At 37.4% G+C, this 22,907-nt stretch overlaps 1 protein-coding gene across 1 annotated transcript; it reads left to right on the top strand.

The window, feature by feature from the left end:
* The first annotated feature begins 1,908 nt into the window (after positions 1–1,908).
* On the top strand, positions 1,909–22,904 carry LOC128180482 (uncharacterized). The gene is made up of 5 exons (XM_052848598.1): positions 1,909–3,117; positions 17,306–17,464; positions 18,907–19,058; positions 21,394–21,507; positions 22,333–22,904. Exons 1-5 carry the CDS (start codon positions 2,265–2,267, stop codon positions 22,549–22,551), a joined length of 1,497 nt encoding a protein of 498 aa, XP_052704558.1. The 5' UTR covers positions 1,909–2,264; the 3' UTR covers positions 22,552–22,904.
* Positions 22,905–22,907: the final 3 nt, after the last annotated feature.

Below are 22,907 nucleotides of genomic sequence, written 5' to 3'. Positions count from 1 at the left end.
GATAATCCATCTGTTTGACTTTAACACACTCGTCGATTTACGATTATCACCTCCTAAAGATTTTATCTCTTTCTTTCTTGGTAATGCTTCTATTGTTTTAACTTATTGCGGATTATGTAATCGTGCACGGATTTGATTTAAGACGTCATGTTGTATATTTACGTAGGAAGTCCCTCTCCCGGGATGACTTCTCACAGTTACAAGGGGAACTCCCCCTTTTAGTGGATCTTAAAAATCGTAAGATTTGGGCTGCTAATTGACCAAAGAGCTCACGTGTTTGTCTTCAATAAGAGTTTTCAAATCTATCTTTTTTATCATCATCCAATGCTGGGATCAAATGCTGTTTGAAGTAGCTTCTGTTTTAGACATTTTATGACAGTTTCCTGGACATACAGTTCTATACTGTACAACAGCCATTATCTATGCAAGTCATTTACCTGTGCAGTTTCTAGGATGAGATCACCGTGTAAATATGCAGTGGTTTGTTTTATTATCATAGTTTTGGGGATTTTTTTTTCAATTATAATTTTTATAATTTTATAACATGAACTTGAAGTACAAAAATAATTATGTATTACATGGATTTAATGTGTGGAAAACAACATTCAACAAATACATCCTACTCTTAGTTAAGATTTTTAGAAATACTCGTAAATATTTAAAAAACGACGGGTAATATAAAACAAAACTTGTTTATTTTCCTTCGTTAGGCAGTGGGGTTTCTTTAAATCAAAATTTGAATAAATTACAAATATACCGGTAAATCCAGTTTTTCTTTTTCTAAAAAAAAAAAAATTCAATATTCTTATGAAATCATATTTTCTGCTGCTTATTATCCGGGTTTTTTCTCTAAACACGATTCACTGATAAAAGAAACAGACATTTGTTCATTATGAATTTATTTGTTTTATTTAAACTTTTTTGATTGAAACTTTTAAAATCACTTATTAAACAAAATGAAATTAAAATTGTAAGAAAAAGGTATTTTACTCACTCACGTTTGACAAATATATCATGACATGGTAAACGAAAAAAAAAAACATTTATATAAACTAAGCTTACTAAAAAACATGAATATTGAAAGTAAGTGAATTAATATCCCCAAATTTTTTTTACTATAAAAGTAAACTTTTTAAGAACAAATTGGTTGATCAAGCGGTGATCTAGAGAAAAAGTACCCATGGATACTCAAGACTTCAATAGATCAGAAAAATCTTCGAAAAGTTACGAAAACCAGATAAGTAAACAATTTTCTAACTTGTTTTCCTTTGGAGATACACTACATTTCTTCCTAAGTTAAACATTTTATTAGTGTAAAAGTAAAATAAATTATAGATCTTTAGAACGAGAAATGAGAAGAAAATGAGGGAAGTTTGCGAAATAAATAAAATATAGAATTACCTGTAAGGGGTTTAATATTCTATATCGTCATACATGTGTATGCATTAATAGCTTTCGCTGAATGTTCATCAAGACGATAATCTATTCAGTTAGATAAAGATATTTGTAAAAATTCTAAAAATATATTTTTTAATCGAGTTATTTAAATTCTCAAAGAAAGAATTCCGTGGTTCAAACTTCCTCTACCACTGCCGTCACTGTGAATGTCAAAAATGTTAATTTCTGTGGCTAACAACTCCAGGTAACGCTTAAAGAAGAGTCTCAAAAAAGTTCGCCTTTTTTTTTATTTCGTTTTTATTCTGAGGGGAACGGGATCATAAATATCACCAAAAATTTACACAGGGACCAAAATATAAGTTTATTACTTATCTCCCGCTTATCTGACAGATCTACCGTATATTTTAATGTTTTCTGTATCCCAAATCGGCTAATATTTCAAAATATATACACCTGAGCGATCATCGGAACCCTTAATGACGAGGTATCGAGTAGCCGAGTGTATGAAAGGCAATACCAACGGAGCAGCCCCAACACCTAGACAGTCGGGGGCTTCTCTCCCATTTAAGCGTTCTGGAGCTAGTAGCGCGGTAAGTAGCACGAGTACACGAGAGCAGGCGGGAGGGAGAAGACGCGCACTTGCTGACGGTGTACCACAACAAAAAATGTGTCAGCGCGGGATGCAGGGACGGGAGGACGGGTGCTGACTCTGTCATCATTGATGGACGACCGTCATTGGAGCACGGCCATGCTTGATGATTTCTTCTCAGGATATCCATTACTGCATCCATTTAGATATTATGTCGTTATAATTTAATTAATTTATTAGCGCTTTATCTCGGTTGTTATATCGTTATATATTTAAGATGGAATTTTGGATCCGTGTGGTTTTCGTTTTGACACAATGTATTGTTGTGTTATCAAATCAGTGCGTCCTACGTGACGGAGAGTGTTCTTACAATGTGTACTTATCGAACAACAACTGTGACAGGCCGTTACAGAAAGGAGATGCCAATATACAGAAGGACTCTTACACAGTGGCCGGGATGCAGCGGGACTTCAACGTCGTCAAAGTCAACCACGAGGACCGGATCCGTGAACTGGAGGCCTCCATCCAGAAACTGCTGCGCTCCTCCATCCCCGCACGTGACGGGGTCTTCAGTTCTGGTCAGGCTTTGGAGGGGCCGGTCAACATCGAGAACTTTTTCCCAGGAGTCCAAACCGCGGAGGGAGGACTACTTTCTTCTCTTCACAACCATTTTACAAATTTGAGGAACGAAATCGAGGCTAAGGCCAATAAAGTGACGGACATGGAGATCAGGCTGAATGACACGACAGTGGCCTTACAGCAGGCCCACGACGAACTATTCAAGAACAGCCAGAAAGTGATCGCAGCCGAGAACCAAGTCAGAGAAATGGTACAGGAAAGATACGTTTTAAAAAATCAAATCAAGTTCAAATCTGAACAGTTGGCCCAGGCCATGGAGAAGGTTAATTACACGGACGCCCGGGTCCTGCAGCTGGAGAACCAGCTTTACGTACTGGTCCGGTCCGAGTCCAACCTTAAGGAGGAGTTGGGTCTGTACCAGTGGAAGCTCAACAACAGCCTGAAGGCCTTCAAGAATCTGCAGGGCAACCACACAAAGCTGGAGAGGACTCTGAACAAAACACAGACCGAGTTGGAGAGAGCCAATCTGGACCTGATGGAATGTATCACTGGTGAGTAGTGTGGTCAGAGAATGTTTTAAAAAAAAATGCTGGTATATAACGATGGATAATACCTTTTTACTTAATATTTAATGACGAGGAAATATAGCAAATATATTTACAGGATATTTAGGGTAACTTAATGTTCGTCCTGATTTCTGTATTCGCGAACAAAATTAGCTATGAACTTCACCCGTATCTATATAGCACAAGCATTTAGTGAACTCGCACCACGGGTACAGAAAAGCTAAGGCCAAAATGAACATTCTCTTCAATCTGTTAACAGGTACTTGCGCAATTTTTCAATATATCAAAAGATGATAAATGATGCAATGATCTTCTTAAGTCAAATATGTATATGTTTTTCAAAAGGATCGACCGCGCTGACTTCCGATTAAGTCTTAACTTCAATACAAATGTCAAGAACATTACTCCGATTGCAATCGTCAATTCACTGCTAACTGCTCTCGTGAGAATCAAGTGCAGAAAAGTTTTCTGAGATCAAACGGCTGAAACAAATTGTCCCTTACGAATACGGCAAAGACGGCACCTCTGAGCAACTATAGGTGAGCACATTTAGTATCAGCGCTCAGAGCTGAACACTTTGGAGTAGACCTAAACTACCTGTACCTCGTATCTTTAGTTTCGGTATATCAGAGGTCATTCATCCAGTAACCTCCCCTGACCCCGCTGCCTGGGACCGCAGACCGCGTGACGTGTAAGACTGTTAGGTTGGCAGCGCGGTAAGTAGGCGATGACGTTTTGGCGGTAAAACATCGTCAGCGGGAGACGTGTTCGTCTGAGTGGAAGGTTCAGTCGTTCATTCTGGAATCCATTCCCCCTACACCCGAGACCCTGACAGACATTAGATCGCCGCATCACGTCTTTAATTAATAGTTTGTAAACAGGGGCTTAATTCCCGGAGATCAAGCGGCTATATAACCAGCGTCCTCTTTACCGGGTTCTTTTGCTTCTGGCTCATCGGGTCGATTGTGTGCGGGAGATTTTTCATTGAAATCAGGCCTGGTTTAACACAATAGCTTAGGTTGCATTGTTAAATTCTTTTCAATGAGGAACGCCTTTCTATCATATTATGTACGTTTGTCTTTTTTTTTGTGTGTAGAAAAAATATTATTATCATTATCTTAGTAGGTTATCTTTTGAATTTGACACGAGAGATGTGGTGAGATTAAGTGTGCCAATTGATGAATTCTACAGTTAGAGAATGTCCTCTTTTTGTTCATCTCATTAACCTTATGTAATCAGTGTCGAAGTTAGACATACAACAGTCGAACGCAATCACAGAACATGAAAGCAAGCCATTCAACACAAAGACAAATAAATTCCGGTCTCAAGAGCTAAGCATAGACATCACTCATTGGAAACTGCCGACATATTTTACGAGCCGGAGTCAAATAAAAAATGGCAAAACTTCACCCCTGCTAAGTAGAAAACAGGTGGAAGGAGCGATTGATTTTTTTTTAAAGAAGGAATCTGCTGGTGATAAATGATGGGGTTGTCGGGATAGATTCTGATTACACCTAACTGTATTGGAGAGAAGAGTCTCTTGAATTGCATAATACTTATGAGTTTCTTAACAGCTTTCTGAACAATTTAATTTACAAACTTGTATATATCATTTTTTTCAATACGGTTGATTTTTTTATAGTCGTTCGTTGAACGTGCTTAAAATTCTTAAACAAAATCTTTTACAAATGAAACGTCAACATTCTCTGAAAAATATGAAAAGAAATGAGTATGTAACAAAACATTGAAGATTTTTCCAATGCATTAAAACATTTAAGTTTTTACATTGTCAAATGCCATGGTTGATCCTTTCGGTTTTCACCCTTTCTTATATCATTTTATTTCAGTTTTTAGCATACTTAAGTAACATGTAAATTTTAACTGTACCCATTCAACCAGTCTAATCTGCAAACCCACATCATTTCTAATATATACCCAGCCAGGTCGAAATCTGATAGCTAATAATGCATTACATTCCTGAATTAATCACAATTTAATACATCACAAGATGGAGTGATATATTTTCATACGCGTTTACCTCAACACTAGAAACCCATCATTTTTTCTATGCTGTATTACATTCATAAAATTAAAATTCATGAAATGTGTATCAAAGTTTTTGCACTTCTCATCTGTGGAATTTATCATGTGACCTGATCTGATTGTGACGTAGTCTCTCGAGATTTTTTGGGAGAATGGTGTGAAGGGTCCCATGTTGCTTTCATTTACCGAATCACAAACAGCAGGTTTTTCCCCAGTCAAGATCTGTAAGATATGACATTTAATGACATTTGGCAAGAGGAATGTAGATATGATAAATATATTAATGATAACTTGCTTTGTAGTTTGTTTTTTGTATAAGTACCCGTGCCTCGGTTATATAGTACGTCAGTACTCTAAGAAAGCAAAACGAGCAACAGTAAGTAGCAATGGCCTGGCTGGAATCTGGTTATATATATATATTAAGTAGATTAAGAACCAAAAATTTAAGTTTTGTTGCAATGAGAGAAAATGAGGTTTTTTTATTCAAATTTTAGATGACGGAAGCGATGAATTAAATCTACTTTGGGACATTTCAGCTATTCAAACACATTACTTTCTCCATAAAAATGTTTGGGTTTTTATTCAAATCTAGAAAAGTGTGTTTGTCACACAACGTTTAAACGTTTACACTTAGACCGACTCTGTCTGGAATCAGTCCTTGTTTTAGATGTGATCACACCAGTTGCTGGGGTTTTTTTAGCTCACCTGAGCTGAAAGCTCAAGTGAGCTATTCTGATCACATTTTGTCTGTCGTCCGTCTGTCCGTCTGTCCGTCCGTCTGTCCGTCCGTCTGTCCGTCCGTCCGTCTGTCCGTAAACTTTTCACATTTTCAACATCTTCTCAAGAACTACTAGGCCAATTTCAACCAAACTTGGCACAAATCATCCTTAGGCAAAGGGGATTCAAAGTTGTGAAAATTAAGGGTCACACCCGTTTTCAAGGGGAGATAATTAGAAATTAATGAAAAATTTCGAGAAATTTTCAAAAATCTTCTTCTCAAGAACCAGAAAGCCAGGAAAGCTGAAACTTGTGTGGAAGCATCCTTAGGTAGTGTAGATTCAAAGTTGTGAAATTCATGACCCCCGGGGGTAGGGTGGGGCCACAATGGGGGGTCGAAGTTTTACATAGGAATATATAGAGTAAATCTTTAAAAATCTTCTTCTCAGAAACTAATCAGCAAGGAAAGCTGAAACTTGTGTGGAAGCATCCTCAGGTAGTGTAGATTCAAAGTTGTGAAAATCATGACCCCTGGGGTTAGGTTGGGGCCACAATGGGGGGTCAAAGTTTTACATAGGAATATATAGAGTAAATCTTTAAAAATCTTCTTCTCAGAAACTAATCAGCCAGGAAAGCTGAAACTTTTGTGGAAGCATCCTCAGGTAGTGTAGATTCAAAGTTGTGAAAATCATGACCCCCAGGGGTAGGGTGGGGCCACAGTGGGGGGTCGAAGTTTTACATAGGAATATATAGAGTAAATCTTTAAAAATCTTCTTCTCAGAAACTAATCAGCCAGGAAAGCTGAAACTTGTGTGGAAGCATCCTCAGGTAGTGTAGATTCAAAGTTGTGAAAATCATGACCCCTGGGGTTAGGTTGGGGCCACAATGGAGTGTCGAAGTTTTACATAGGAATATATAGAGTAAATCTTTAAAAATCTTCTTCTCAGAAACTAATCAGCCAGGAAAGCTGAAACTTGTGTGGAAGCATCCTCAGGTAGTGTAGATTCAAAGTTGTGAAAATCATGATCCCTAGGGGTAGGGTGAGGCCACATTGGGGGGGGGGGGTGTTAAAATTTTACATAGGAATATATAGAGTAAATCTTTAAAAATCTTCTTCTCAGAAACTAATCAGCCAGGAAAGCTGAAACTTGTGGGAAGTATCTTCAGGTAGTGTAGATTCAAAGTTGTGAAGATCATGACCCCTGGGGGTAGGGTGAGGCCACATAGGGGGGGGGGGGGGGGTGTTAAAGTTTTACATAGGAATAAAGAGTAAATCTTTAAAAATCTTCTTCTCAGAAACTAATCAGCAAGATGATTCTTTATAATTGTTAAGACTTTGGCTCCAGGACAATTCTTCGGCCTCACAAGAAGGTTCAGAGTTTGATGTAGCAAAATATCCCATATATAAACAATTGTAAAGGATCTTTTTGAGAACTGCAATACTCAACATGTGATATGACTATAAAATTGAAGCAGGCAGCTATTTTTTCATTAGAATCTTTTTTTATTACTGTTTTGGGTTATTGCCCTTGATTTATTGATTCTTGATTATTTTAATTAATGCATCCACTGTTAACCAATTATTGTGATGATTATTTTTATACAATAATAAATATTCAATGTATTTAAGTTGTTTTGCATAAGTAGTTTTGGGTTAGGCTGGATTAGTTTGTTTATTTTTGATTTCCAATTTTTAGATACTATGAATTATTTTAGGCCGGCACATATATAGGGCAGTGTCTATTGCTTTGTACCGAGCGACTGTTTGGGGTTAAACTTGAACAGGTACGGAGAGATTGAGGGTGTTAACATCCCTGGTCTATCTAATTTTCGTGTTTTTCTAACCAACGATACAGAATGTGTGGTCATTTCTGCCCTGTATCGCATTAATACAAGTGTGCGGTCATACCTGCTTGTATTGGTGGTGATTGCGGCGCCTGCGTTAGGTTGAGCTGTTGGCGCAAGTGTGCGGTCATCCCTGATTGCATTATCTCTGCTTGCGTTAACGTTGGTACCTGTTGAGTTGCGTTATGTGCGGTCATCCCTGCCTGCGTAACATTGAGTTCCCTATATATGTGCAGGAGCGGTGATTAAAGTCTGCTCTTGTAAATATTGGCAGCAATCAGGGCTATCCGAGTTCCAAGGGGGAAAAATGGATTTTATTTATACAGGATCTACATGTATTAATGTACATTGTCCAGATTGTATTATGACTCCATTAAGCTGACTTTATCATACCTGTTGTTCCTCAGGTGAGCGATGTGGCCCATGGGCCTCTTGTTTATATAGAACAAAGTTATCCCTCGCATTTCTGAGTTGTGCAATTTGGGAAAATACCAATATAAATGCTCAAAATTACGATAAAATAATTATCCAAGAACCATACGATTCATAGGTTTAACATATATACATAAGTGAACAAACATATGTAGACATTTAAAAAAACCAAAAAAAAAACCAAAAAAAAAAAAAAAAAACACCATAATCTTGTATTAGACTGCATGTGCACATAGCAGTGTGCAAAATGTACATGACAAAAATTAACAGGACAATGAAGAGTGTAAACAATACAATGCTCCGGAGACATAAAAATGATAATGAGGGGAATTTCTCATTTACCTAATGTTCGACTAATTAACAGTCCCCGTCACCTAAAAATTATCTAATAATTATATAACTAATTTTCTTCTACATAGTTACCGAGAATCTAACCAGTCTGTTAAAAAAAAATAAAGCTATTACGTACAGTGTAAGTAGATGCATACGTTTGATGGTGTGCGACAAAATAAAAAAAAAATGTATACACTTCATACAAAGAGCCGATATATTACGTGTTGTATTATTTATGCCTTGTGCATCAAGTAAAATCTATTGTCAGTTCACACCTGGGTGTCTGGAGTGATCGGTCTTATATTACCTACCGCATCAAAATATTCATAAACTTTAAATTTTCACCCATTATATCTAGAGGATTATTTAACACCCTAGTCATCATTGTATATATAAATTATCTATGCTCTGTCCTGAGGAGCTAGATCCTACTATTATTGTACATGTATTATAATATCATAGACACCCCCCTTCCCTTACCCCCAATATCATCCATGGCTCATAAGTTCTTACTGAGGGAAAATAATAAAACATGCTGCAACCTGGAGCTAGTTAACCTCGAGTTTTATATTAAGATTGAGAATGTCAGGTTCTGGTAGAATAGAGTACATGCCAGGCATGTTATTCTGTAACACAGATCCTATCTGACATGCAGTTCAAACTGTTTTCCTTTTATCGGTTATCTGAACTTGATTTAGGATAGACCTATTCCCATAACTCAGTAATGAATTTAATTCTTGATACGATGTGTCTGTGTAGTAGATCTGAGTCTGGGATTAGCCGTGTTACCAACCGTTAACATTGAGCAGTTTAACTCTGATCCTTGCGTCAAAGCATGTTACAGGAATCAGACATTCTTCACTCTATAACAGCTGTCTGAACGTGGCATGAAGGCCAGTTCTAGATAGAAACAAAACTGATCAGTGGGATTAAAAAATTAACCAATGAGCTCGGTTTTGTCTCAGCAGAGCATCTGTTAATTTGCCCATTCAAAAAATGTAAACAGACTTATTAAGCAGTCTTACAAAAGATTTTTGGGAGTTAATTTTAATCAACTCTCCTATGCACTAACTCGAGCAAACCGAAAGTGAAACAGTGTTTGGACCTAAGCACAAATCAATACCGCTGACAACACTTAGTTCTTCAAAATAATCGATAAATTCGATGCAATATATTCTGAAACATTGTTTTTCAGGAAAACTTATTTAAACCTTGTGAGATTTTAAGTGTCACAAACAGTTTAGATATTTTTGGAAGTCGTATGTTAGAAACATTACACAGGATGAATGACCATCTTTAAGTCCTCCTTAAAGATAGCTTAAAGGTGTTTAAAGGTAGCTTAAAGACGATCTTTAAGCCACCTTTAAGCTACCTTTAAGCTATATGTATTGCTTAAAGGTGGCTTAAAGAAAGCGTAAAGATGGCTTAAAGGCAGCTTAAAGACTATCTTTAAGCCACCTTTAAGCCACCTTTAAGGACAACTTATAGGTCCTTAATGTCCAAACTTCTTTAAGCCACCTTTAAGCCACCTTTAAGCTACCTTTAAGCCACCTTTAAGCCATTAAAAAAAATTTAATTCAATATTGTGCTTAATTTCCAACAAAATGTATTCACTTTATGAAAGAAAAGGTATTAAAACGGTTTTTGTTCTAGAAAGAAAAATGAAAAAAAAAAACCGGCCGCGGTGAGAATTGAACCCGGGACCTTTAGTTTACTATCATCACCACAAATCCTCTGCGCCACGGCAACTTACATATTTATAAGCGTTTTTATATCCTATATATCAGTGGATATTGAATCACTGTATTGAATGTGTTTACTTGAAAAGATTTTGACAAACCATTCAGTTTGTAACAATCAATTATATCTAATTTATAAATTACATGCATGCATGTATTTAGAATGAAATACGGAACTTGGTCTTCAGTGAACAAAAATATATTATACCTAAATGGAAACCGTTAGGTTCACTACAGTAGTCTTCAGTTCTTAGTTAATAAATTTAAACCGAGTAGATATATACGTAATTCATCTAATTTATAGCTATAAAAATGTAAGAAAGAAAATGAAATCATTTCTTTTATTAAATGCATTGCTACTATTAGGGTATTTGTTCAATTTCCCGCAATTTCCCGGTTTTCATGATCGCGGCGCCGTTCCAATATGTTTAAATATTTACATGTAATTGTATGTACATGATTTTTAAACTATCAATTCTATAACAAACAAAATTACCAATTACCGGTGACGTATTTACTGCATGTGGCAATTGCAAATGACTTGTACATACAATTGTATGATGTGCCAGGCCGGGTATATTTGACATATTTACCCTTATACATATATTTAAATAATCAACCCCTATTTATGATCACCGGTACATTAATTAATTAGCCTCAAGATTTTACTCTTTCATACATGTATCGTTAATTTGTAGACGTAACATATTTGAAACCCAGAGCTAGGAAATAATACTTTGAAAATGAATTACAAATGTAAATTAACTTTTATTCACTAGACTTATCGTATACTCGTACATACTAAGATTCAACGCCTTTAGAAACCCTGACGTGCACCTGGGCACACGACACACCTGTTGTGTATATCTTGTATATTCTGTGTTAGTTCCAGGGGTTTTCTTAAGTTGGACAAACAATAGACTTTAACTAGAGCAGAGCTCGTGGCAAAGCCCCGAGTAGGTCTTCCGTTGTTGCTGCGAGTTGAAAATATATGTTACGATTATAATGACTATACTTTCAGTTCTGCTTTTGTTATAAAAATGTGTTGTAATTGAAAGTCTGTATATAAAACGTGTTTTGAAAAAAGAAAGGAAGAAAATATTTTAGGAAAACTATTTGTCGAGCAGAGTTTATGTAATCGTTTCAAACATTGTTTAAAAAATGAGATCATGTTTAATGGCGAGTTAAATTTTCAAAGGGTAGCAAGCATTGTTATAAACATTAAACAGTATGTACTCATGATTCATGTCAGGAATTGTATTTCTTTTTTAAACTGAACTCGCCTACAAAACACGTAAACTTTTCTCAAAGATAACTTCTATATTAAAATATTTCTAAATTTTAGAAGACTATGTGCAAGTTTAGAATTGCGTGGTGACAAAATTTACAGACCCTAAAACGTACTACTACACCAAAAAAGCGTGCGGCCAACGTGCGAGAAACGTTTCGTGTAAACCTTTTAGAGTTTCATGTAAACCGTTTAGCGTTTCGGGCAAAGCGTGTAAATCGTTTCGAGCAAAGCGTGCGAGAACCGTTTGAAACGTTCATCAGATTTCATTCGGAACTCTCTGACAAGTTTTAAATTGTTTCAAAATGGCGCGCGTGTTTTACATTACTTTAACAAAATTGAACGAATTTTTAACAAACAAAAGAAAGGTATATGTATTAAAAGACGACTAGTTACAGAGTACATGTATATTTAACGTTTTCATGCGATGTTTCAGTACTGAAACAATATTAAAATTCGCTATACATAAAAAATATTAAATACAGTTAGCGAAACATGATTTCTATTGGAACAAACCTAAATCAACTTTAACTTGCACGATCATGTTTTGATAAGCATGTATTTTTATTATCTATTTACATCGATAACTCTTACTGAGACCATTCGGCTGTGTACAAGCAGCACACATAACCTCGGACATCGGGCGAGACATGCACCTGGCTGAACCTGTCAATCAAACTCTGTGTATTTGTTTTCATTGGATGGTCAGGCGTCTCTCTTTTGTCAAAAGCCAATGGAAAATTAATGAATTCAAGGTAATCGGAATCAGAATTTGATAAAGCACACAATTTAAATGATAGAAAATTTGTTAATTATTTGAACAAAATTAAATGTAAACATTGAAAGGAAATAAAAAAATTAATTATTATGGGAATCTATACGCATGGTACTCAATTAAAATAGATTATATTATGATTTTATTATTTTATGTAGTAAAATCACCCTTCCAACTGTTACTCAAATACATAACAATTGATGACCTGGGGCTATAAATGTTCTGAGCTGTGTGCACTGAAGCGGCACAAGATTCTCGATCGCATGCGGCAATTGAATTAACACAGACTGGCCGAATAAACAAAGGGGTGGGAAAGTGAAACAAAATGTTACACAAAAGAAGAAACCACCAAAAATGTTTTTCGACAGATCTTGATATCTTTTCTCCAATTAAAAAAAAATCCAGCGCGAGCACCTGTCAGCGGGGCGGGAGGAGTGGGGGGGGGGGGGGGGGGGCAGCAAGGAGTTCGCTTCCACAATGAAACTACAGAAGTGATTAATATGTGACCGATAGAATCTAATCTAAAGTTGTTTAAACTCATGTGAATATTTTCTAAAATAATCATCGAATGCCTCAATTCAGGGCATTCCTTTATCGTGCTAGCACCTACCGCAAACATGTAACATGGAACTTTGATTATAATTTGATTTGATTTTTAAACTACCTTGTACGCTATCGTATAAATCAATGCTTCATCAACTGTAAAAGTAAAATAACTTTATCTTAAACCAATTTAATAGTTGAAAACATAATAAAATAAAGTTGTGTCCGTGCAAAATATGAAACATAAACGCGTCATAAGGTACATGTAGAAGAACACGAACCGACCGCCGATCACTTAACCACTCGCGCCGGATCTCCTCAGCCATGTGCGAGGGATGATCATTATTTAAAGGAAGTGAACATGAAAAAAATAATTGTTGTTTAATAAATTATAAAAGCCTTTTGAAACTTAAAAATGAGGTCTGTTACCTATTTGTTTATTTCTATCAAGAGATTTTATCAATTTAACACTCTCAGTGAAAGGTTTAAGGAGGTAATCCATTATTCCCCAGCATGCATCTGTTCTCTGACGTAGATAAGCCACATTGCTGCTGGTGACTGGGTCAATGTTGGAACTAGGCCAGTGTTTATGTACAGAGTTGATAAAAGTTGAGGAGAAAAATTATGCCTTGATGTGAAGGAAAATTTTGTGTACTGTCATGAGAAGACAAGGATTTAGTACATTTCTATAAATGAACCTCAGATAACTATTTATGATTTGTACAAAAAATGAATATAGATAAATTAATTTGTGAAATATAAGACCGTCACATTCCAGATGTTTGTACGGAGATGCATGTGGCAGTCAGTGTTTACATAAATAAAATGCTGTTTTTAGATTTCAATTTAAATTAATATAAAATTGTAATTCCATTTTCCATGTGGGGTTTCTTACCGTTACTTTTTATTTAAATGCCCTGGAAATTTTTCTGATTTGTTTTTTTTTTTTTTTTACATAAGATCTTGATGATATGTACGCCGGTTCTGTTTATGCTGTCAGAAGAATAACAGGACTAAGACACTTTTTAAAAGTCAGGATGCTGTGCAATGCACCTTGTGTGCTCATTTATGTAGCACACATACTGTTCAAACTCATAAACAAGAAATTCCCGAGTGCAAGAAAAAATAGGTCACAATAACACTGATCCACGGACATTCCATTCTAGTTACATGTCACATTAACTGCTGGTGGGAATGCATTATTCTGAGATCCAAAATCTTCCTCCATAAACACTGTTCAAAATGACAACTCTTTACATTCCTTTCAAGTTTCCATTCACATTTTGATGATGGCATTTTATCCCTGTTACTACACGTGTGTAAAAATGCAATGTGTCTCACTGACGGCAGCATCAGTGCTGCCCTCTCTTAGATGCTTAGAGATAACCCAGCAGGGAGGTAATGATTTTAACAATATGGCAGCGCTCATGGATTGCAAGAATTAGTTATTCTAAGTGGTATATCTTTTTACTGAGGAAAGCTCTGTCTAAACGGTTTTCAGATATCATTATACACATCAAACAGACAAATTTGAGCCCTTGATAATTTTTTCATGTTCACTTCCTTTAAAGGTTTAATATTTGAGGGGGGTGGGGTGGGGGTGTTGATTTAAAACATTAATTGTACAGTTTTTAAAGTAGTTTACATAAACCAACCAACCATTAGTTTATGTCTAACGATTTTTCCGATATGGAGTAATATCGTTCATTAATATTCATTTACACTCAAATATTTAATTAAATATATACAAGTAGGACAAACCTTTATAACATAAAACTAAAACAGTTCTTGTATATACGGCTATATTAACTCAAACACGTTCATATGCATGCAAGTGTAAGTCGCGGTGTGCGAATCTTGTGTATTAAATAACCGCTTACCGCTAGGTAATGCAGCCGTGGCTGATCTCCTCGGCCGTGGGCGAAGGATAGATTACGTAAAGGTACAACGCACAGAAACGCACAGCTCAGAACCAAGGAAGATTTGAAAAGTTTGCAGTATAATGACCTTACTCTATCAAATAGAAGTTCTTTATTTTAAACTAAAAACCCACAATTGATCTATGTCTATTATTGCTTTAGAGAATGACATTGCTTTTATTAATTAAATGAACTACATGTATTTCTTACTTGACATCCAATCGTTTAATCCACAAAAGATTTTGTGTAATCAAAACTAAAACAATTCTTGAGTTCGCGGCTAAATAAATTCATATATGAGAGACGCAACTCTCGTGTATTAGATAACCACTGACCGCTAGGTAGTCCAGCCGCGACCACGGTGACCGACTTTCTCGGCCGCGGGCGAGGGAGAGCTTACGTAATGGTACACACACAGCTCTGATTCAAGTTAGATTTTGAATGCATGATGTTTATATTAAAAAGGTAATGCATATATTTTTTCATTCCATATTTTGTGTTTTACTAGAAAAGAAAAAGAATGTTTTGTTTTCCAATTCCCGTTTTTAAGGATTGTGCACTATAAGAACTTAACAACGACTTAAACTCCTAAAAAAAAGCATGTATTCTAAAAAAAAAAATTCTTATGAATTAATGCCTCCTGTATAAACCAGCATACTTTCTGCGGTAACTTCATGCTAGTTGTACGCACAAAGTCTTTCGTTAACTTGTCAAATAAAAACAGGTACATGCTAACATGTAAAGCTTTTTACACTCATACTACACAAACCACTTACAAAATAACATTGAAACGACCTTCATGAGATCCCAACAAACAACTTTTCCAGCGACAGCCATATCAAAATCCTAACCGTTTTTGAGTTATTAAGCAAAATGTTTTAGGGGCCATTGGCCCTTAATTTAAGGGGCCAGCCCCTTTTTATTGGTGTCAAATGAAAGCCCTTGTTATTTTGCACAACTTTTATTCTACATGTCTTTACAAAATTTTTTTCGTTCAAAAGATATAAAGGAAAACATGTCTAAATTTTTGCACTTTTTTGAATCCTGTTTTTTGACCCCCTACCTTTTCCTAAATAAAAAACGTAATCTAAAAACATAAACAGATGTGCACAACTACAATGTCTCTGTTATTCAAATTCGTTGGATTCCCATTCCCTGCTATCATAGTCTCGGAGCCTTTGTCTGGAAACAAAAGGCCCTAAAAAAATTTAAAAGGGGAATAACTCTTTAACGGAAAGGGAATTCTACATTTTATGAATTGCTTAAGATAGTGTTTTGTAAAGTACATTAGCCCTGAAAATTTGAGCAAAAACCGTTTAGAAATGAGCAAGATATGAAGCCTCAAAGTTCGCGTCTAGGAAACAAAAAAAAAAAAGAAAAATAAGAATAATCTTAATTTTTTTCCCGCACAATAATAGAAAGGTCTTCCGTTGGAAACGGAAGACCTTAATTAGATATACACAAACATGCACCTGGGCACACGACACAACTGTTGTGTATATCTCGTATATTCTGTGTTAGTTCCAGGGGTTTTCTTAAGTTGGACAAACAATAGACTCTAATTAGATATACACAAACGAACAAAACTATGTCTAGACAAACAAAGCAGTAATATCCTGCCCGATATAACAAAGGCAGTTGAGAGTCTTTTCATCTTTAACATGTATCTAGCAGATCTAGAGTTAGAAATAATGAAAATTGAAAAAAAAAATACAAACCTTAAACCGATTAACAAATTAAATCATGCATTTTTGGTTCATTATCTTTATTTTGTTTAATAACCAGATGAACAGAGAGAGAGAGAGAGAGAGAGAGAGAGAGAGAGAGAGAGATTTTTTTCACCGATTAATTTATAATAGGAAACAAACATACTTTAATTAGTTTTATGCACATATTAAGATACAGAGACTGCGCTCACCCCTACAATAATTTTGAAACCCCCAAAAAATTATAAAGAATTTTATAACGGCAATCTGTGTCCATCGGAGCGGTGCTGATGATAGCGATCTGTGTTTAATGGAGCGACGATTAAAACCGCCTGGAACCCCCCCCCCCCCCCCTTCCTTGGAAATTATATTATCACTCGGATGACCCCCTCCCATCTCTATAAAAGAGCTTTTGCATTTAATATATGTTTTTATTGTTCAGCTTGATCAATATTGACTTAAAGGCCACTTAAAGACAGTGTAAAGGCAGTGTAAAGAGAGCGTAAATGCCACTTAAAGATGCTTAAAGGTGGCTTAAAGGTGGCTTAAAGGTAGCTTAAAGAAGTTTGGACATTAAGGACCTATAAGCACTTGCTTAAAGGTGACTTAAAGGTGGCTTAAAGGTTGTATAGCCTTTAAGCTCCTTTAAGTCACCTTTAAGCCACCTTTAAGGACTTGCTTAAAGATGGTTTTTCGCCCTGTGATTATCTATCGTTAAAAAATCAGAAATCTAGGGTTTTTATGTTAAAATAAGAGTGATCTCCTACTTATTATTTTATTAGAATGCAGCTATTTTCACCTTTAAAATAAAATTACTGATATTTTGATTTCAGCAAAGACGCAGTCGTTTTGTGGGTTTGAGAACGACGACATGTGTGGTTTCACCCAGGAAACGGAGAAGGACCAATTTGATTGGACGAGAAGCAAGGGGGAGACTCCGTCAAGTAACACCGGACCCTCGGGGGATCACACGTGTCGGGCAAAGGGGGCTGGTAAGGAATGGGGAGATCTATTGTTGTCAGATGAATATGGAGTAATTCATAGTTTTGGAAAAACGAATTTTTGTTATTTTAGTCTGTGTCCGCGGTCTAAAATTCCATTGTTTCCAATCCCCATCCCGTCTTTTGTGTATGACTTATTTAAAGTCTCAATCCGACAAATTAGTCTCCCCATTTAAAAAACGCTAAACAATATCAATTATTAAGTTCTTCCAAAAATATCAATAAACGTTTTCTTTAGAATGTATTAGGAACTCCGTCCAAAATCTTACAAACAATGCGTTGGTTTAATCTTTTGCCGAATGCATGCATATGTTTCCAGTGCATGCGCTACGTAAATATAAATGGTGCTTTGTGGTATATAGATAAAGCAAGTGGGGAGTTTTCCTGAGGATTATGTTAAAGCTCACCCGAGTATCGAGTTTCTGACACCACATAAAAGTCTGGTTGTGTAACCTGCCCCCCAACTCTCGGATATGACGAGTTCACTCTCCCGGGAACCCGATCCCTCTAACTGTCTGTGGACAGGCAATCTCTGGGCCCTACTGTCGTACCGTCCACAGACAAACTGATTCAGTAACATTTTCAAAAAGCCTTTTATTTCTGACCTACTTGAGTATAGGACGACGTTTATTTTAATGAGAGCAAGAACAGGGCAATTTTGTGCTTTCAAAAACAAAGGTGTGCTTGTCTCCAGAATTCGGTTAATGGTGTGTTCTACACGTCACGATAATGGACTTGACCTAAAGCTGTATTTTTGTATCCCCAAATAACAGTTTAACAAACTGTTCTCTGGCATTCTGACTTCTTAATATCATTGATGTCGTTGAAATCGGCTTCATCTAATGACTGTTATTACCATTTCTAAAATCCTTTCACATAATAGTTGTTCTACATGTACTCTTATTTCATTTTATGTGTTCTAAGGGAATGACCCATCCAATTTTTAGACTTCTTATGTTATGTATGCTGTGTTATAATAATTTGAACGTGTCCTAAATGTGTTTCGTTGTTTAGTTTTACTCAGGTTCTTTAAGCTAGAAGTCCTACTATCATTAATGCTGTTATTTTTTCCCAGGTAACCGACAAGTAATGCATTTCTTCTATATTTTCCTCTACTCTGATTTTTACTCTTAAAAAAAGGACCCCCCCCCCCCACACTGATCAGACTGGTTCATGTTTTACATGATGCTATTTTGCGATCCAAAGCTTTTTTCGAGTGATTTTCTTGAACACGAGGGCAACGATACTACATGTGCCTGTTCAGCAAAGTTGGTGCTCGCGAACGCTCACCAAAATTTCAAATCCATGTAAAACAAATTTTAGCAAGCGCTTGCAAGCACCTGCTCTATTGAACACGCCTGCGAATTCCTTAATGTTTACGCGCCCCTGAACTGCTAAAACAGCCCATAGTAATCCAATGTTCGTGCTTGTAGGTCACTTCCTGTATGTAGAGGCTTCCGGTCGGGGTAACAACGAGCGTGCAGTGATGTACTCACCTTTCTACCAGAGTCTGGACCAGCTGTGTCTGGGATTCTACTACCACATGTACGGGCGTCAGATAGGGACGCTCAATGTCTATACCAAGGTATGTACGGGCGTCAGATAGGGACGCTCAATGTCTATACCAAGGTATGTACGGGCGTCAGATAGGGACGCTCAATGTCTATACCAAGGTATGTACGGGCGTCAGACAGGGACGCTCAATGTCTATACCAAGGTATGTACGGGCGTCAGATAGGGACGCTCAATGTCTATACCAAGGTATGTACGGGCGTCAGACAGGGACGCTCAATGTCTATACCAAGGTATGTACGGGCGTCAGATAGGGACGCTCAATGCCTATACCAAGGTATGTACGGGCGTCAGATAGGGACGCTCAATGTCTATACCAAGGTATGTACGGGCGTCGTACAGGGACGCTCAATGTCTATACCAAGGTAAGTACAGGCGTCAGATAGGGACGCTCAATGTCTATACCAAGGTATGTACGGGCGTCAGACAGGGACGCTCAATGTCTATACCAAGGTATGTACGGGCGTCAGACAGGGACGCTCAATGCCTATACCAAGGTATGTACGGGCGTCAGATAGGGACGCTCAATGTCTATACCAAGGTATGTACGGGCGTCAGATAGGGACGCTCAATGTCTATACCAAGGTATGTACGGGCGTCAGATAGGGACGCTCAATGTCTATACCAAGGTATGTACGGGCGTCAGATAGGGACGCTCAATGCCTATACCAAGGTATGTACGGGCGTCAGATAGGGACGCTCAATGTCTATACCAAGGTATGTACGGGCGTCAGACAGGGACGCTCAATGTCTATACCAAGGTATGTACGGGCGTCAGATAGGGACGCTCAATGTCTATACCAAGGTATGTACGGGCGTCAGATAGGGACGCTCAATGTCTATACCAAGGTATGTACGGGCGTCAGACAGGGACGCTCAATGTCTATACCAAGGTATGTACGGGCGTCAGACAGGGACGCTCAATGTCTATACCAAGGTATGTACGGGCGTCAGACAGGGACGCTCAATGTCTATACCAAGGTATGTACGGGCGTCAGATAGGGACGCTCAATGTCTATACCAAGGTATGTACGGGCGTCAGACAGGGACGCTCAATGTCTATACCAAGGTATGTACGGGCGTCAGATAGGGACGCTCAATGTCTATACCAAGGTATGTACGGGCGTCAGATAGGGACGCTCAATGTCTATACAAAGGTAGGTACAGGCGTCAGATAGTGACGCTCAATGTCTATACCAAGGTATGTACGGGCGTCAGACAGGGACGCTCAATGTCTATACCAAGGTATGTACGGGCGTCAGATAGGGACGCTCAATGCCTATACCAAGGTATGTACGGGCGTCAGATAGGGACGCTCAATGTCTATACCAAGGTATGTACGGGCGTCAGATAGGGACGCTCAATGTCTATACCAAGGTATGTACGGGCGTCGTACAGGGACGCTCAATGTTTATATCAAGGTAAGTCTAGTATGACATTGACAAATGTATACAAGCGTCACGACTTTCAGTTTCTATACCAAGGTATGAAAGGCGTCAGATAGGGAGACTCAATGTCTATACCAAGGCATGTACGGGCGTCAGATAGGGACGCTCAATGTCTATACAAAGGTATGCACGGGCGTCAGATAGGGACGCTCAATGTCTATACCAAAGTAGGTCTAGTATGACACTGACACAACGTTCAGTTTTTATGCCAAGGTAGGTGATGTCAGACACACGTATAGATATGAACGCAGATAGGGACGCTCAATGTCTATACAAACTGACACTGACAAATGTATTCAGGCGTCACGACTTTTAGTTTCTATACCAAGGTAGGCGATGTCAGACACACGTATAGGTTGAAGGGCTTTAAAAAGAGACGCCGAATAATAACACCAAAGTAAGCAGGGTCATACACTGACAGATGTATGCAGGCGTCAGAAAGGGACGCTCTTTAGTAATACAAAGGTATTAACGGGAATCAGGGGGGGGGGGGGGGCGCTCACTATAATGCATGTACATGTATATATCATAGTTAGCTTTTCTCGATATCATAAGTTTACAGCTAGGCGCTCAATGTCTAGGTAAACGGGGTCATGACATTGACACATTTACAGGCATTAGATAAGAACGCTTAATGTCTTTTCCTTGGTAGACAACTTCAAAGACTGTTAAATGTATACAGGCGTCAGATAGGGAAGCTTGTTGTGTATACCAAAGTAGACTGGTACGTCTTCAGGGGTCAGATAATTACGCTCAATTTGAATATACAAATGTCAGCGATGTTTGAGAGAAAAAATGAGAGAGAGAAAAGAAAAATGAAATTACACTCCATAAAATAATTGTTGCGAATAAAGTTTTGTGTTTAACTAAGTTTATCAAAATAGTCTTCTTTTTTTCTAGACTCGGTCCGGTGACGTAATTGAAGCAGCGTGGAGAGCATACGGTAACCAAGGAAACGTGTGGATTCAGGCGTTACTAGACATCCCCAAAAAGCTAGCCAGGGCCGGGTTTCAGGTAGTCCTCTCAGCAAAAATATCTAATAATTTTTTTGATAATTATAGCAGTTGAAAACTGGTGTTTTATAATTTTTGTTAAGTTTAGCCAGAAAACCACCCTTTTCGATATACAGCAAAACTCGTTTATAACGAATTTCAAGGGACCATAGAAAAAACTTTGTTATAGCCGTAATTCGCTATACGTTTATAACGAAATCGTCTAAAATATTATAGCGAATTCGTTATAAAATAATCGGCTTACAGTTTTCCACACTATCGAAGTTATAAAATTGGTATTACCGCCATTTACAAAAAAAATGTCAATATAACCATTTCATTTTAATGAAGAAAAAAAATCCGTATACTATTTGAATTTGAGTTTTTTTGTATATGCATCTTAACATTGCATGTATCTTCAATGAAATTTGAAATGGAAAAAATTCGTTATGAAAATGATAAAATACGTTAAGATTTTGCCAGCGGGGGTCTTAAAATTACTTCGTTATAGCCGTAAATTCGTTATAGCCGTGTTCGTTATATACATTAATTTTCTAAAGGTTTATATAAGAAATTTGCCGGGACATGAATAATAATTCGTTATAGCCGTAAATTCGCTATATTCGTGTTCGTTATATTCGAGTTTTGCTGTATTGCATCTTCACAATGTCAGTGCTGTAATCACAAAACCTTGATATTGTGAACTAAGAGATTATTTTGTAAAGGTTATATATGTTCTTAAGTTCTGGGAATAAAACGTCCTGGGAATGAAACAATGTTCATTTTTAAAGAATGTGAATTCCTCGATACACCTGTAGCTAATATTTCTGTGATCCCTGTGTTCCAGCTGGTGTTTGAGGCCACAATGACGGGGAGTTACCTGGGAGACATCGCCATTGACGACATCTCGGTCAGTGACGGCCGTTGTGGGTCAGATTCCGTCACCCCGGTGTCCGTCCATTCCAACGTGACCCTGGAACGCAGCGCCCAGCTCCGGAGACTCCAAAAGTTCAAGAAGTTTCGGAAAATGCTCCGACGACGGAGAAATGATAATAGTGATAGTTAGTAGTTGAAATCTAGTGTCTTCCAAGACTCGTTAAAATATATACATGAGAAAAATAAGAAGACCGACCCTGCTTGTTGCATGGTGTTGAATTTGTTCGAAGACAGAATTGACTGGCTGCTGGCAAGATATCAGCGGTAAAATGATTGGGTCTGACAGCTAGTGGCTCATTTTTATAGGACTAGCTGCCGTTGTTCATATCAATGTTACACCGGTGAATTCATTGTATTAAAGCATGTATGTGTGTATACTTATTGCAGGCTGCAATGGCCTCCTGATCTCTGTAATAAACAGTATCATCTCAAAGATATGCTCTTCCTGGGAATAATCATGTATAATGTATAAAATTTACAAATGTA

Source organism: Crassostrea angulata, chromosome 4 (genome assembly GCF_025612915.1).
Source record: "Crassostrea angulata isolate pt1a10 chromosome 4, ASM2561291v2, whole genome shotgun sequence".
In the NCBI taxonomy this organism is placed as follows: Eukaryota; Metazoa; Mollusca; class Bivalvia; order Ostreida; family Ostreidae; genus Magallana; species Magallana angulata.
The sequence above is the reverse complement of the archived record's forward strand: the minus strand, read 5'-3'. Positions and strand labels throughout refer to the sequence as shown.

Excerpts from the sequence above, each read along its gene's own strand:
- LOC128180482 (XM_052848598.1), top strand. The coding sequence starts at position 2,265 with ATGGAATTTTGGATCCGTGTGGTTTTCGTTTTGACACAATGTATTGTT. Across the intron at positions 3,118-17,305 it reads CCTGATGGAATGTATCACTG|CAAAGACGCAGTCGTTTTGT; the intron begins GTGAGTAGTGTG and ends TTTTGATTTCAG. Across the intron at positions 21,508-22,332 it reads TAGCCAGGGCCGGGTTTCAG|CTGGTGTTTGAGGCCACAAT; the intron begins GTAGTCCTCTCA and ends CCTGTGTTCCAG.